Source organism: Theropithecus gelada, chromosome 17 (genome assembly GCF_003255815.1).
Source record: "Theropithecus gelada isolate Dixy chromosome 17, Tgel_1.0, whole genome shotgun sequence".
Taxonomy (NCBI): Eukaryota; Metazoa; Chordata; class Mammalia; order Primates; family Cercopithecidae; genus Theropithecus; species Theropithecus gelada.
In genome coordinates, this window is record NC_037685.1 from 49,443,657 (window position 1) to 49,458,250 (window position 14,594).

Here is a 14,594-nt window from a genome sequence, read left to right on the forward strand (position 1 = left end):
TTTTTAGTAGAGACGGGGTTTCACCGTGTTAGCCAGGATGGTCTCGATCTCCTGACCTCGTGATCCGCCCGTCTCGGCCTCCCAAAGTGCTGGGATTACAGGCTTGAGCCACCGCGCCCGGCCCCATAATTTTTAAATTAACAACAGTATCTTCTGTCTTCATAAAATTCATGTAATGTTTTTACCCCCTCACTGGCAGTGATTCTATTATGTTTTCTTTCCTTTTTGTTTTTTGAGACAGTCTTGCTCTGTCACCAAGGCTGGAGTGCAGTGGCCTGATCTGGGTTCACTGCAACGTCTGCCTCCTGGTTCAAGCAGTCCTCTTGCTTCAGCGTCCACAGTAGCTGAGATTACAAGCGTGCGCCACCCTGCCCAGCTAATTTTTGCATTTTTATGTATTTATCTATTTATTTTTGAGACGGATTCTTGCTCTGTCACCCAGGCTGGAGTGCAGTGGCGCGATCTCGGCTCACTGCAACCTCCACCTCCCAGGTTCAAACAATTCTCCCGCCTCAGACTCCCGAGTGGCTGGGATTACAGCGGCGTGCCACCACACTCGGCTAATTTTTGTATTTTTAGTAGAGACGGGGTTTCACCATGTTGGCCAGGCTGGTTTGGGACTCTGGAACTCCTTACCTCAAGTGATCCACCCACCTCAGCCTCCCAAAGTGGTGGGATTACCGGCCTAAGCCACCACACCTGGCCAATTGTGTTTTTTTTTTTTTTTTTCTTGGAGTGCAATGGTGTGATCTCCTTGGTTCAAGCGATTCTCCTGCTTCTCTCTCACGCCTCCCAGGTTCAAGCAATTCTCCTGCCTCAGTCTCCCAAGTAGCTGGGATTACAGGCATGTGCCACCACCCCCAGCTAATTTTGTACTTTTAGTACAGATGGGGTTTCTCCATGTTGGTCAGGCTGGTCTCGAACTCCCGACCCCAGGTGATCCACCCACCTTGGCCTCCCAAAGTGCTGGGATTATAGGCATGAGCCACCGTGCCCAGCAGCCAATTCTGTTTTCTTAAGGCTTTTGGGGATCATCAAAACACGGATAAACATAACTCAATACCTAACGATGGCTAGAAATGTGATCTTTTTGCATATTGAATATTTGCAAGTTGAATATTAAGGTAAAGTAAAATAGATTGCTAATGGTCTTCATTACCATACCTCCCAGCCTACATCTTTCTCCCACGCTGGGTGCTTCCTGTCCTTGAACATTGGACTCCATGTTCTTCAGTTTTGGGACTCGGACTGGCTCTCCTTGCTCCTCAGCTTGCGGACAGTCTATTGTGGGACCTTGTGATCATGTAAGTTAGTACTTAATAGACACATATATATATATATCTCCATCCTATTAGTTCTGTCCTTCTAGAGAACCGTGACTAATACACCATATATACCTAAAAAGAGGATCCATTTAATTGAAGTCACCTCCCTCTCCAATCTAGCTTAGAACAAGGAAGTGTGTTAATGATTCCAAAATATCATTAATGCCATTTCTTAGTCCTTAATGACAACAATAACAAAATCGAGTTCTCGGTATTACATTTTATTTCAAGGCAAAATCTTGTAAATCTGAAGTAGAGTTGATTATGGTAGCATATGGTTTAGGGGTTTTCAAGTTTAAAATAAATGAGTTTGCATTTATTTTTTAAGCACTTTGAAACTTAAAGAATTCTATGCTTGGCCAGGCGCGGGGGCTCACACCTGTAATCCCAGCACTTTGGGAGGCCAAGGTGGGTGGATCACCTGAGGTCAGGAGTTCGAGACCAGCCTGGCCAACATGACGAAACTGCATCTCTACTAAAAATACAAAAATTAGCTAGGCATGGTGTCGGGCACCTGTAATCCCAGCTACTCAGGAGGCTGAGGCAGGAGAATCGCTTGAACCCGGGAGGCAGAGGTTGCAGTGAGCCAAGATCACGCCACTGCACTCCAGCCTGGGTGACAAGAGCAAGACTCCGTCTCAAAAAAAGAAAAATAATTGTATGTTCATCTCTTATATCTGACTCTCATAGGTTTGAGCTTTTTCAATTAGTCTGGAAATATAATTTTAGAAAAAAATTTAATTTTTAAATGTTTATTTTTTAAATCCATTTGAAATTTCTGTTCTACAGAAAAGTTTTAGCATCCATTTTTGCAATACTCCACAGGAAACAAAACTGAAACAGACAAGATTCTACAACGTATCTTCAAAATTAAGCACCTTTCTTCAATGACATTTAAAATCCATTATCACAGTTAATTATGTCTTATTGCTTGGTCTTCTAAGTTTGTTCCAAAGAAGACAAAATATTTTTTGACTTTTTATCCCAAGGGGTGGGCTAAAAGTTTTATGGAATGTAAAGCTCCAAAAAACTTTTTACTACTGTATCCCCAGCACACGGACCAGTAGTTGGCACATGGTAGACATTCGTCAATATTCCTTGTTGAATGCATAAGATGCCTTTTTGGTTTATATGTATGTGAAGAGAATACATAACAAGAGAGGAACAAATTCATTATTCAGATTGTACTGTATTGTGATTTAAAAAAAAAAACGATAACCTAGGTTAAACTCCATCTTATCTTTGTAAGGGGTAAATTACTTCCAACTTTATTCTTGAGTTCAGATAAACACTATTCATTCTAGAGCCAATGATTACTAAGAATAGAAGAACCGGTCTATTTCTTACTATTGTACTTTTAAATTACTTATATGCTTTTAGAGGGAAAGGCGTAATTTTCCTTATTCAACTTTGTACTCCCTCTATAGTCTCTATTCGACATAATGTTTGTTTCCACATAATGTTATCTTGTCGTAGTCTTTTTTTTCTTTTTTTCTGGAGATGAGTCTTGCTCTGTCGCTCAGGCTGAAGTGCAGTGGCGCAATCTCGGCTCACTGCCACCTCCACCTCCTGGGTTCAAGTGATTCTCCTGTCTCAGCCTCCAGAATAGCTAGGACTACAGGCACGCGCCACCATGCCCTGCTAATTTTTTTGTATTTTTAGTAGAGACAGGGTTTCACCATGTTGCCCAAGCTGGTCCCGAACTCCTGAGCTCAGGTAATCCACACCCCGGCCTCCCAAACTGGTAGGATTACAGGCGTGAGCCACCGCGTCCGGCCAAGTGTTACAGTCTTTAGTGCAGACCAAGTAATGGCCAATAAATCTTGTAGAAACCAAAGTACTCATTTGCTTTTAACTGGGCCAAGACTAGAATAGCGTGATCTGTAAGTAAAATAACAGCCATTTCCCCACATATCAAAGCAAAAGCTCTCCTGATGTGTAGGTGAGATGAAGGGGCTTAAAAGTGAAGATTAAACCCACTTCAAAGTGTAAAGAGTATCCATCCATTTATCATTGCAGCAACGTTCCAACGTGAACACTCCGATTCCAAGTACAAAACAACTCAATTCAGTCTCTTTGCCGTACTCATATCCATAGCACAAAATACCCTGCAGGACGCTTGAATGAGCACCACTGCAGTTAATAATCTACTCTATAAATACTGAACGAATCCAAATTTTTACTGGATTACACAGAATACTTTTTTTAAAAAATGCAAATAGTTTTAGATGTCACAACAGGGTTCCATCAAATAACACGTTTCCAAATCTTACCACGAGAATGTGTATCCATTTCAACTGCAGTTATTTTGTGTCTAAAGCTGTGCACTCTGCTTTGCAACAGGATAAACCCGGTGGATAAAAGCTGAAATCCGACCCTGTCCAAATTAAAAGGCTAAGAAAAAGTGGAGAAGCGCGCTGGCGTGGAGTTGACACAGAAACACTGCAAGGGCTGGGGACAGGGCTTACTTAGGTTCGTGGAATACACAGGCAGCACCACCACCCCGGCTCTCCGGAAAAGAGAAAGTCCGGTGAGAAAGGTGAAAAATGACAAGGCACCGTTCTCCGACTTGGTGAAAAACACCCAATGCAAACAGACCAGGGTTCAGAGCGGAAGAAAACTAGCGAAAACCAGGCAGCCAAGCGTGGCGAGCACAGCTCTCGGGTCCACCCCGGAGTGGACCCGCGGCGACTGCAGCCGTGCGGAGGCGGAAGCCGAGGCCGGGGCCGCTTAGGCACCGCAGCGCTGGCGGGCAGCGCACAAAGACGCGAGGCCACGCCCAGGAGGGGCCGGCCCTTTGGCCGGAAGGGGGCGGGGCGGCGCGCGGGGCCGGTCGCCTAGGCAACGGGTTCGCGTGGCGTCCGGGCTTCTCAGAAAGCCCAAAATCCGGGAGCTTCGGGAGGGCAGAGAGGCGATGGGGACGGGGTGCGGGGAGGGGCGGTTGGGGAGCCGAATGGCCTCAGGACGCCGGCCGACCGGATGTCTGCATTCTGTTGGCGGCCTTTCCAAATGTGGGGAGCAGCCTCCGAGAGCGGTGTTCGTGGCACAGGGCGGGAAGAGATAAGGGCTAGGGAAGGCGCCCCTCGGGCCTATCCACCTCTTATGGGGCTCGGCACTAGGAAGCAGCTTCCCTCTTGTGCCCCTTTGTCTCCAAGCCGTTCCAAACTGAGTACTGGGAGGCGACACAAAGGGAGGGCGGTGACGGATGGCGCAGGCGCGGGAGCCGCCTAGGCTGTTGGGAGTGGTGGTCCCGCCGCGGAATTGGTAGGTCTCCCGCGCACCCCGCGGCCTCAGCTCGGAGGACACCGAGAGGGTGCCAGTGCGCATGCGCCGCCACTTCCGCCCGTGCCCGGCCCTCCTCTTCCTTCCGCCTCCCGGAGGACTTGGTTTCTAGTAGTAAGAGTCCGGGGGGCATTACTCACGGTCTCCCCGCCTCCTCTTCATCTTGATTGGGCTGTCAAAGTGAGGTTGGCAAGTGGATTGGCTACTGTGGTTGCCAGTTCTGTTTCGGACCATACTTATACCGCGCTGTGGGGCGGGGACGAAGAGAGTCAGGGGCTGAGGAGCGGGTTCTGTTAGTCGCTGCGTGCCATGGTCTCGGAGGCTGCTGTCCCGCGGCCCGTTAGGTCCTGGTCGGGTTTTCAGCGAAACAGGCAGCTCCCCTGCGTTTCCCGGCGGGCGTGCTGCGCCGCCCAACGGGCTCTGCCTCCAAGTGCCAAAAACTCCTAGTAAAGTTTGCGCCTCGCCCGCCGTCCCCGCCCCAGCGGCCCTGACGCTGTCCCCTCCGCGACCCTCGCCCCTGGCAGAAGTGACAGGCAAGGCCACGCCCCCTCGCGGGCCGGCCTCGGGCCCGCAGCCCCCGGGGCCCGGGACGGTGAGGGGCGTGAATGCGGCGGGGGGCGGGGCCGTCGCCGGGGGAGGGGGCCGAGGCGCATGCGCGCTGCGCAGCGGGGCTGAATGTTTCCCAAGTGTTTGAAACTGGTATTTGGGTTTTCCACGTTGGACAAGTGCGGCTCGGCGGCCGGCGGAGCGCGCCCCTTCCTGCTGCCCGCTCCGCTCCTCTCTTCTCCCCAGCCCAGTGGGCGGGTGGGCGGCGGCGGCCGCGGCGCTGGGCCCTCTCCCGCCGGTGTGTGCGCGCTCGTACGCGCGGCCCCCAGCGCCAGCCCCGCCGCCTGAGAGGGGGCCTGCGCCGCCGGCCGGGGCGTGCGCCCGGGAGCCACCGCCACCGCGGCCCGCGCCCCCAGGCGCTGGGGTACCCGCGGACCCGGAGGCGGCGGACGGGCTCGGCAGATGTAGCCGCCGGTCCGGAGCAGGAGCCGGCGGGGGGCGCCGGGAGAGCGAAGGCTTTGCATTTTGCAGTGCTATTTTTTCAGGGGGGCGGGGGGTGGAGGAAGCGGAAAGCCGCGCCGAGTCGCCGGGGACCTCCGGGGTGAACCATGTTGAGTCCTGCCAACGGGGAGCAGCTCCACCTGGTGAACTATGTGGAGGACTACCTGGACTCCATCGAGTCCCTGCCTTTCGACTTGCAGAGAAATGTCTCGCTGATGCGGGAGATCGACGCGAAATACCAAGGTACGGCCGGGTGATGGATGGGCGGGGGCGGCCGCCTCCATCCCGGCGGGTCCGGGCGCGCCGCGGAGCCGGCCCGGTCCTGCCGTGGAGCGGAGGAAGCGGCCGGCTCCGCAGCGGCGGCCCTCGGCAGGGGCAGGAACAAAAGGTCTGGAGCGCCTTTGATTCGCCAAGGTCCTTGTGTGCAAAGCCCGGGACACGGAGGAGGAAGGAGGCGCGAGAGGTCTCGCTGCAAGGCTGCGCGACCAAAGCGCTCTTTGTAGTGAAGTGATGAGGCGGGTGCTGCGGGGGAGGGGGCGGCGGGTCCAAGCCGCGTCCTCTAGGAGGGGGTGCAGATTACGGCGCGAGATGGAGGGATGTGCCGGCGCCTGGGGCTGTAGGACGCCGAGATGTGGCTGCAGGAGGAGGGCGGCTGTGGGCCGGGGTTCCCGCGGACCCGGTGCCTCGGTCCGGAGCAACGCCGCTCCCTCGGCCCTTCTTCGCCGCCCCCCACCCAGTCCCCAATCCGAGTGTTACATAAAGTACCGGGTAGTACTCCGTTCGGGGTAGCTCGGTCGCCCCCGCCCAGTCCCCTCCGGCCCTCACTTGGCACTGGACACCGAGTAAGGGCCGACTGCGAGGGGCGACGCCGCCGGTTGTAGTTTGCGGAGGACGAGGGTTTTTCTCTGTGTGCCGTGGGGAAGGGAAGGGGAGGAGCGGAGGCGGGGAAGGCGCCCATCTGCGCAGCGCTGCGCTCGGGGGGGCGCGGGCAGATCGCTGGCTTGGAGAGGATTGTGGCAGATGAGAGGACCTGTGGGTCGTTCTCTGCAGACCTGGCCGCCCAGGGTGTCAGAGGGAGGTGGCGAGTTCGTGTCCGCCGGGAATTGTTGGCTGTTGGGGAAAGTTTTCTGCGAGGTCAGTCAAGGCTTTGGGGGCTCTGTTTTGAATGTGGATCACCACTCCGAGTTTACTAATGTTTACAAAGCTACGCAGTAGGGAAACGGAAGAGTTAAGTGGGGGCAAAAAAAATCCATCGCCATCCCCGAAAACACCAGATACCCCTACCGGGAAGGCGCCCCTGCGCGCTCTATCCAAGACGTAGCTTCGCAGCTTCTTTTATAGAAATCTCATTAGCATATTGTGGAACGTCCCGCCTCAGCCTTCCGGTGGTTGGCTGTGACGTCCTTCGTGGAATGTCCTTATCATTCCCCTGCGGAACGATTGGTCGCTGAGGCGGATGAAGGCGGGTGTAGCGCAATAACTGGCATGGGTCTGTGTTTCCGCTGTCTTCTTTTTTCTTTTTCGGGGAGGAGCGGGGTGGAGTGTGGTTGATTTGAACGTCTTCGGGTCGCTCGGCCTCCAGCCTCGGATTGGGCCTTGTCGCTGCTGGGGCGGGCTGTGCTCTTCCGCCTTGCGGTGTGGTTGGTTCTCCTCCTGGCCTCCGCCCTCCAAATCGGCGATTCCCATATGCGGCGGCTCTCGGGGGGCGCGGCGAGTCTCCCGCTGGCCTCCTCCCCATTGGCTGGAGGGCCGGCTGGTGTCGCCCAGGCCCCTCTCCCCACTCAGCACTGCCACTTTTGGGCGCGGAGCTATGGCAGTAGCGGGGACCCCAGGGCTGGGGGCTCGGGGCCGGGGCTGCAGTTCGGGCCGCCTCCCGCGACCCGCGAGACCGGCCTGCAGACAGTCCCAGGCCGCATCTTTGCTGACCCGAGGGAGGGGCCGCGCGTGGCCGGGGAAACGTGAGTGACTGGGGCTGCGTCCACGAGCGGGACCCTCGGCGCGGGAACTTTCCTGGAAGGTGCTGTCCTCGGGGCGGGCGGGCTCCGTGGAGTGACCCTGGGGCTCCGGACAGAAGGGAGGCAGGGGCTGAGACCACTCTGATCGTTCGACAATAGAAAAAAGCGCGAGGCGGGGTGCAGGGTCCCAGCCGTCAAGACAGCAAAGTTCACGGAGCCACTTTGTTCTCCTGTCGTTGCTGGGGAGAGCCTGGCTTGCTGCTTGCTGCAGGTTCACCTAGGATGATGAACTTTTTGGCTTCAGGAAAGATCACAGTCCCGCCCCTGCGGGAGTACTGGAGCCGTGCAACTGGGAGCGCTGAGAAGCGCGAGAATCTGTCGCGAGGGTCACAGCTCCTTGGACTTCGCTGTAAATGCTGAGCTCTGCCGCGTAGTTCTGAAAGACGAAGCTTGTTTGCACAGACCTACTCTGCAGGAAGTCAGACGTCTTTTGCTTAGTAGGCATCGGTTGTCTGTTAATTCGTAAACATGGATTATAATTAGTTTATCGATTTAAAATGGTGTTTGAGATTGCTTGAATTATTTTTCAAACATTATTATAAAAATACCTACCCACCCCCTGGGAAGTCCGCTTCATAAAGAATTTCAGGGCAACCCTTACGTAAAATTAAAATACATTTAAAATAATTGGACAAACCAATTTAAATGTTGCTACAATCTCATTTAATCTGTAAATTCCATGTGTTGCTGCTTTCCATGGTAATGTTGGTGTGGAGGATGTTTGGAAGAAAGGTAGCAGTGTGTCTGAAGCTGAGTTGCTGGCATTCAAGGAGCAGAGTGTCGGGAAGGATGGCTTCCTATTTCGCAGTGGTGGTGTTCCTGTCTATAAATATTTGTACTTAGTGGTTTTGTTGATAAAATACTTTGTTTGGGGTATCAAAGAAATATTAGGTAACAGAAATACTTCTTGGTAATTTTACAATGGGATATCTGTTTCTCTTCCCCACAAATTAGGCTTCGTCTGGATGGAAGCTTGCTTGTGATGCAAAATAACCTCTATGTTATTAAATTTTAAATTTATATGATAGTTTTCTTTTCCATCAAATGACAATACTGTCTTTAGAACTTTGATTACTGATGAAAAGAAGTGATACCATTTTATAAGCCTAAATCCATTTAAAAATAAATGGTACACACTCATATTTTAACATCTATGATAAACAAGTTGGATAAATTGGTATTACTTGGATACGTTGAACACAGCTATTTATTTTTATAATTAGTGACTATATGAGACTAGGGCATTCCTCCTGGTGGCAGGCAGCCTGCATTGTTCCTCTAGGAAATGTCTTCAGAGCTGTCTTTAGTTTGAGAATATACTCTGGAAAATAATACCATTTAGAGAAGCCTCAGCGTTGGCCTAACTTCTTATGTTTACTCTAGTGTTAGGTATATATCTTGTAACTATTTGGAAATAAGATCTGGAAAGGGAGGGGGTACCATTTTAGACAATCCCTCCCACTCCCAGCCCCTCCCCATACACTTCCTAGTTTACAAGTAGTATTGTTGGCCTGGCACGGTGGCTCACTCCTGTAATCCCAGCACTTTCCGAGGCTGAGGCAGGCGGATCACGAGGTCGAGAGTTGGGAGACCAGCCTGACCAACATGGAGAAAACCCTGTCTCTACTGAAAATACAAAATTAGCTGGGCGTGGTGTTGCATGCCTGTAATCCCAGCTACTCGGGAGGCTGAGGCAGGAGAATCGCTTGAACCTGGGAGGCCAAGGTTGCAGTGAGCTGAGATCGCGCCATTGCACTCCAGCCTGGGCAACAGGAGCAAAACTCCGTCTCAACAAAAAAAGTAGTATTGTTGTCTTGTTTAAAGAGACTGCAAAAAGGTTTTAGGAGAATAATCTGGTACTGTTTAATTTAATGGTTATTGTTTGAGGAAAAAGAACTCTGGAATTTCTTTGTGAGTAGCCTTTTGGCAAGACTGTTTACTGCCCTTATTTCAACTAGATTTTTTTAACAGCTTTTGTTTCTTGAGAAATTGCCTAATTACACTTTAAAATCATATGCACTGTCCTCTAACATGCCCAAGAAGGTTTATATTTAAATACTGAAGAGGTTTTCTTTTCTTTTTGATGGCATTTTAAAGTCCATTGACTTTAATAGATGTGAAGATGTTTTTGTTTAAGCAGTAGATGCAAAAGTAAAATCTACCAGCTTTGTTTTAAAGCAAGGCTAGTACATTCACTGCAGTTAAAAAATAATAATAATGACCCATCACAGTTGTGCTCCTGTAGTCCTAGCTACTCAGGAGGCTGAGGTGGGAGGGTCACTTGACCCTGGGAGGTCGAGGCTGCAGTGAGCCGAGATTACACCACTGCACTCCAGCCTGGGTGACAGAGACAGACCTTGCCCCTAAAATAATAATAACAACAGTCATAATAATAATAAAGCAAAGCTAGGTTTTTCTGGATTATTGTGGCAGAACTGTTCTTGCTTTCACTAATACAGAGGAATAACATGCTAGAATAAATGTGGGGACTGAAACTGAGGACCTAACACAAAGTAGCCTGGGCCTTTGCTGTTAACCCGGTTCTTTAAATCATAGAGAGCTATTATATAAATTTATACACGTTCTTTAATTTAACAGGATATTCTAGATGTTGGTATGTTAAAATAGAGACCTTTTTTATTTGAAATATTCAAATAATTTATATTTTATCGTTTGTATATTGTGTATAATGTAATAAATATCATGTTTATATATAATGTTATATGTATATTAATAATTGTATTCAAATAGAAACATTTGAGTAAAAATGATGGCAGTATAGGACATAATCATTAATAGAAAGTATTAATACAGGTTGGGTCCCGAGCACTGCACCTCATTTAAATGTTTCCTCTTAATGGCTTCGGGCATTGTCACCCGTGCGTGGGAACTGTTCTGTGGTTCTCTCTGGGATGGCTGGAGCGGCTCCTCTTCCTGTGGGAGCTGTTCTGGCATTTGCATTTAGTTCCAGGGCACAGGAACAGGGAGGCCCTGGAGGGCCTGTGGCTGGTGGGCTGGGCAAGCCGTGCGCTGGCCCCTGGGCCCCCTGCCAGCCCTCTCCGTAGACCCGGGTCCGGGGCCGTGTGGGTTGCTCGCGAGTGATGCCTGTCCTTCTTGCCCCCAGAGATCTTGAAGGAGCTGGACGAGTGCTACGAGCGCTTTAGCCGCGAGACGGACGGGGCGCAGAAGCGGCGGATGCTGCACTGTGTGCAGCGCGCGCTGATCCGCAGCCAGGAGCTGGGCGATGAGAAGATCCAGATCGTGAGCCAGATGGTGGAGCTGGTGGAGAACCGCACGCGGCAGGTGGACAGCCACGTGGAGCTGTTCGAGGCGCAGCAGGAGCTGGGCGACACAGCGGGCAACAGCGGCAAGGCTGGCGCGGACAGGCCCAAAGGCGAGGCGGCAGCGCAGGCTGAGAAGCCCAACAGTAAGCGCTCGCGGCGGCAGCGCAACAACGAGAACCGCGAGAACGCGTCCAGCAACCACGACCACGAGGACGGCGCCTCGGGCACACCCAAGGAGAAGAAGGCCAAGACCTCCAAGAAGAAGAAGCGCTCCAAGGCCAAGGCGGAGCGGGAGGCGTCCCCTGCCGACCTCCCCATCGACCCCAACGAACCCACGTACTGTCTGTGCAACCAGGTCTCCTACGGGGAGATGATCGGCTGTGACAACGACGAGTGTCCCATCGAGTGGTTCCACTTCTCGTGCGTGGGGCTCAATCATAAACCCAAGGGCAAGTGGTACTGTCCCAAGTGCCGGGGGGAGAACGAGAAGACCATGGACAAAACCCTGGAGAAGTCCAAAAAAGAGAGGGCTCACAACAGGTAGTGCGTGGACAGGCGCCCGGCAGCGAGGAGGACAAAATAAACCGCGTATTTATTGCACTGCCGCCTTTGTTGAGGTGCAGGGAGTGTAAAATGTATATTTTTAAGGAATGTTAGAAAAGGAACCATTCCTTTCATAGGGATGGCAGTGATTCTGTTTGCCTTTTGTTTTCATTGGTACACGTGTAACAAGAAAGTGGTCTGTGGATCAGCATTTTAGAAACTACAAATATAGGTTTGATTCAACACCTAAGTCTCAGACTGATTTCTTGTGGGAGGAGGGGGACTAAACTCAGCCTAACACATTAAATGTGGAAGGAAAATACTTCATTTAGCTTTTTTATTTTAATAAAAGTAATATTACTTTATGAACAAATTTTTTAATTGGCCAGTCGCCAAAAATACAGCCTATAGTAAATGTGGTTCTTGCTGCCATGATGTATATCCATATAACAATTCAGTAACAAAGGTTTCAAGTTTGAAGATTATTTTTTAAAAAGGTAAATGGTTAAATTTTACATGATAGATATTTTATATTTTGGCCTGTTCCCCAAATGGCCATTTTAAAATGCTTGGGTACACTTCTCTTAAACAAGCGGTCTAGTCAAGGAACCTCAAGTCATGCTTTTGCTATCACGAATCATAGTGTAGCCATCTTTAATTTATATCAGGTGTATAAATGTACATTTCCAAGTGAACTTGCACTTGCTATATTATGATTGGAAGTGCAGTCAGCAGATGCTGTTGTGAAGCTAATGTCACAATTATGTGCAAAGGTGTGCTTCCTGCTGTATGTGAGCTGTAAAAATGTTACGTGAAGAAATAAATGAAACTTGGCCAGTTTGTTCCTCTAGTAGTATATTTAATTTTGACATAAGTAACTTTTAAAATTTGTCTTAAAAATTTATACACCAGCAGTTTAGACGAAGCCTTAAGTAAATTTTGTATTATTGTTCTCACTTATTATTAATAATGAAGTTACCTAATTGCCAGCAAATAAATACGTGTCAAAACAGAATCTGTATTCAGACCCTGGGTCAGGAAATTACTGCCCACTTGTCAAGTCCAGTCCAACACCTGTTTGAACATTATATGGAGTTTAAATTCTAGTGTCCATAAATAAAGTTTCAGTGGAACAGAGCCGTGCTTATGTGCGTATGTATTGTCTGTGGATGCTTTTGCAAAATGGCAGAGTTCATTAGTTGCAACTGAGACCTTTTGAGTTGACAAGCCAAAACTATTTTCAGGCCCTCTGCAGAAAGAGTTTGCTGACCTCTGATTTAAACTGGCATCTAACATTGATCTGCCCACATATTGAAAGGGTCAGTGGAGTTTTCATTTGTTTTTTATTTTTTTGAGACGGAGTTTCGCTCTTGTTCCAGGCTGGAGTGCAATAGCGCGATCTTGGCTCACTGCAACCTCCACCTCCCAGGTTCAAGCGATTCTCTTGCCTCTGCCTCCTGAGTAGCTGGGATTACAGGCACCTGCCACTACGCCCGGCTAATTTTGTATTTTTAGTAGAGACACGGTTTCTCCATGGTGGTCACGGCTGGTCTCGAACTCCCAACCTCAGGTGATCCACTTGCCTCGGCCTTCCAAAGTGCTGAGATTACAGGTGTGAGCCACCATGCCTGGCCGGAGTTTTAATTTCTTTCTTTTTTTTGAGATGGAGTCTCGCCCCGTCTCCAGCCTGGAGTGCAATGGCGCGATCTTGGCTCTCTGCAACCTCCGCCTCTCGGGCTCAAGCGATTCTCCTGCCTCAGTCTCCTGAGTAGCTGGGACTACAGGTGCGTGCCACCATGCCCAGCTAATTTTTGTATTTTTAGTAGAGATGGGGTTTCACCATGTTGGCCAGTATGGTCTCGATTTCTTGACCGTGATCCACACGCCTCGGCCTCCCAAACTGCTGGGATGACAGGCGTGAGCCACCATGCCCTAAGTGATGCATGGTTCACTTTAACTTCGTACGTGGTAAAATCAGTTTCTTTCCATGATCTGTTTCACAGTCTCTGTGAAGCTTCCATGAAGAAGCAGTGAGTGATGACATTATAGAAGCTAAGTATACGGCATATATTTATTGTAAGTAAAACATTAAGTTTGCTGATTGTTTACTTGGGATAAACAATTATTGTGAACTTTATTTGTGCTGGACATAAGTGGCTGACTTATTTTCCAGTGAAATTCCATCACAGAGGGGTACTCGGTAGAGAAATGCAAACTGTAGTTGGTCATACACTGAAATTTGAACTTTTTACATATCAATATCTACAAATAGGTGTTTACTTTCCTGCAAAACTCCAGAACATTTAAGAGTCTTGGGTGTTTAAATTTGATGAGATTTACCCAAATAGTGAACAAAAAGAGCTTATGAAAATAAGTTATAGAATTAAAATAATAAAAATCCAGTGACAATAAAAATAGCTGGAGTCTTTGCTTATATAAAATTTTATGCTAATTTTTCACTTTTATATTAATTGGAGGTAATAATGGAAATTAAGTTATAGAAATGAAGATTCAATGAAATGCAGTTGCTAATACTGGATTTCTTCATATTCAGTTTTGGTGTGGGCAACTGGTGAAGAGAGACGGCTTGGAGGCCAAGCCTTGCAATCTAGGAACCCAGCCCTGTCCTTAAGGGCTTGATCTTGAATAAATTGCTTAACAGTTGGTCTGTAGTTCTACACTTTTAAAATACGTTTCACAGACGGTGGTTCTGAGAAATACATGAGGTTAAGTGAGTAAGGCACTGGCATATTCAAATGTTGGATATTTTTTCTCTAGCTTTCTTCAAGTTTCTCATAAGGACAGGTGGGTAGCCACTTACTCTTTTTAAAAATCAGATACAATACAGAGTCATGTTTTGTTGGATTGGCAGTCTTAAATCACTCTTGTTATTTCCAGTGGACATAAAAAAATCACAGATAAGTACTTAAAACACTCAAGATTTGGGATTTAGATCATGATTAGATACAGTAGAAAGATCCTGGAATTCCGACATGAGGACCAAAAATGGTACTGAATTCTTTTTGAAGAGCAGATTAGTGAAAAGCGATCTAATGTAGAACAGTTGCTTTTACTGAGACGTTCAATGCATATTTGTT

The 14,594-nt window shown here is 49.0% G+C and overlaps 2 protein-coding genes across 8 annotated transcripts; one reads left to right on the plus strand and one right to left on the minus strand.

Moving 5' to 3' along the window:
* Positions 1-2,229: 2,229 nt before the first annotated feature.
* LOC112611022 lies at positions 2,230-5,208 on the minus strand. The gene has a single exon (XM_025364740.1). It carries the CDS (start codon positions 4,650-4,652, stop codon positions 4,056-4,058), a length of 597 nt encoding a protein of 198 aa, XP_025220525.1. The 5' UTR covers positions 4,653-5,208; the 3' UTR covers positions 2,230-4,055.
* Positions 4,225-12,631, plus strand: ING1 (inhibitor of growth family member 1). 7 transcript variants are annotated; one of them, XM_025364734.1, is made up of 2 exons: positions 4,225-4,589; positions 10,794-12,629. In XM_025364734.1, exon 2 carries the CDS (start codon positions 10,865-10,867, stop codon positions 11,495-11,497), a length of 633 nt encoding a protein of 210 aa, XP_025220519.1. In that variant the 5' UTR covers positions 4,225-4,589; positions 10,794-10,864; the 3' UTR covers positions 11,498-12,629. The 7 variants fall into 7 exon arrangements, with proteins under 7 accessions (XP_025220519.1, XP_025220518.1, XP_025220520.1 ...); XM_025364733.1 differs by lacking the exon at positions 4,225-4,589 and adding an exon at positions 4,876-5,897 and having other exon boundaries at positions 10,794-12,631; XM_025364735.1 differs by lacking the exon at positions 4,225-4,589 and adding an exon at positions 4,876-5,199.
* Positions 12,632-14,594: the final 1,963 nt, after the last annotated feature.

Bases quoted from the DNA above. Each gene is read 5' to 3' on its own strand.
- LOC112611022 (XM_025364740.1), bottom strand. From the start codon at position 4,652: ATGCGCACTGGCACCCTCTCGGTGTCCTCCGAGCTGAGGCCGCGGGGT.
- ING1 (XM_025364732.1), top strand. From the start codon at position 7,465: ATGGCAGTAGCGGGGACCCCAGGGCTGGGGGCTCGGGGCCGGGGCTGC. The intron at 7,613-10,793 runs GTGAGTGACTGG...TCTTGCCCCCAG, and splicing joins CCGCGCGTGGCCGGGGAAAC to AGATCTTGAAGGAGCTGGAC.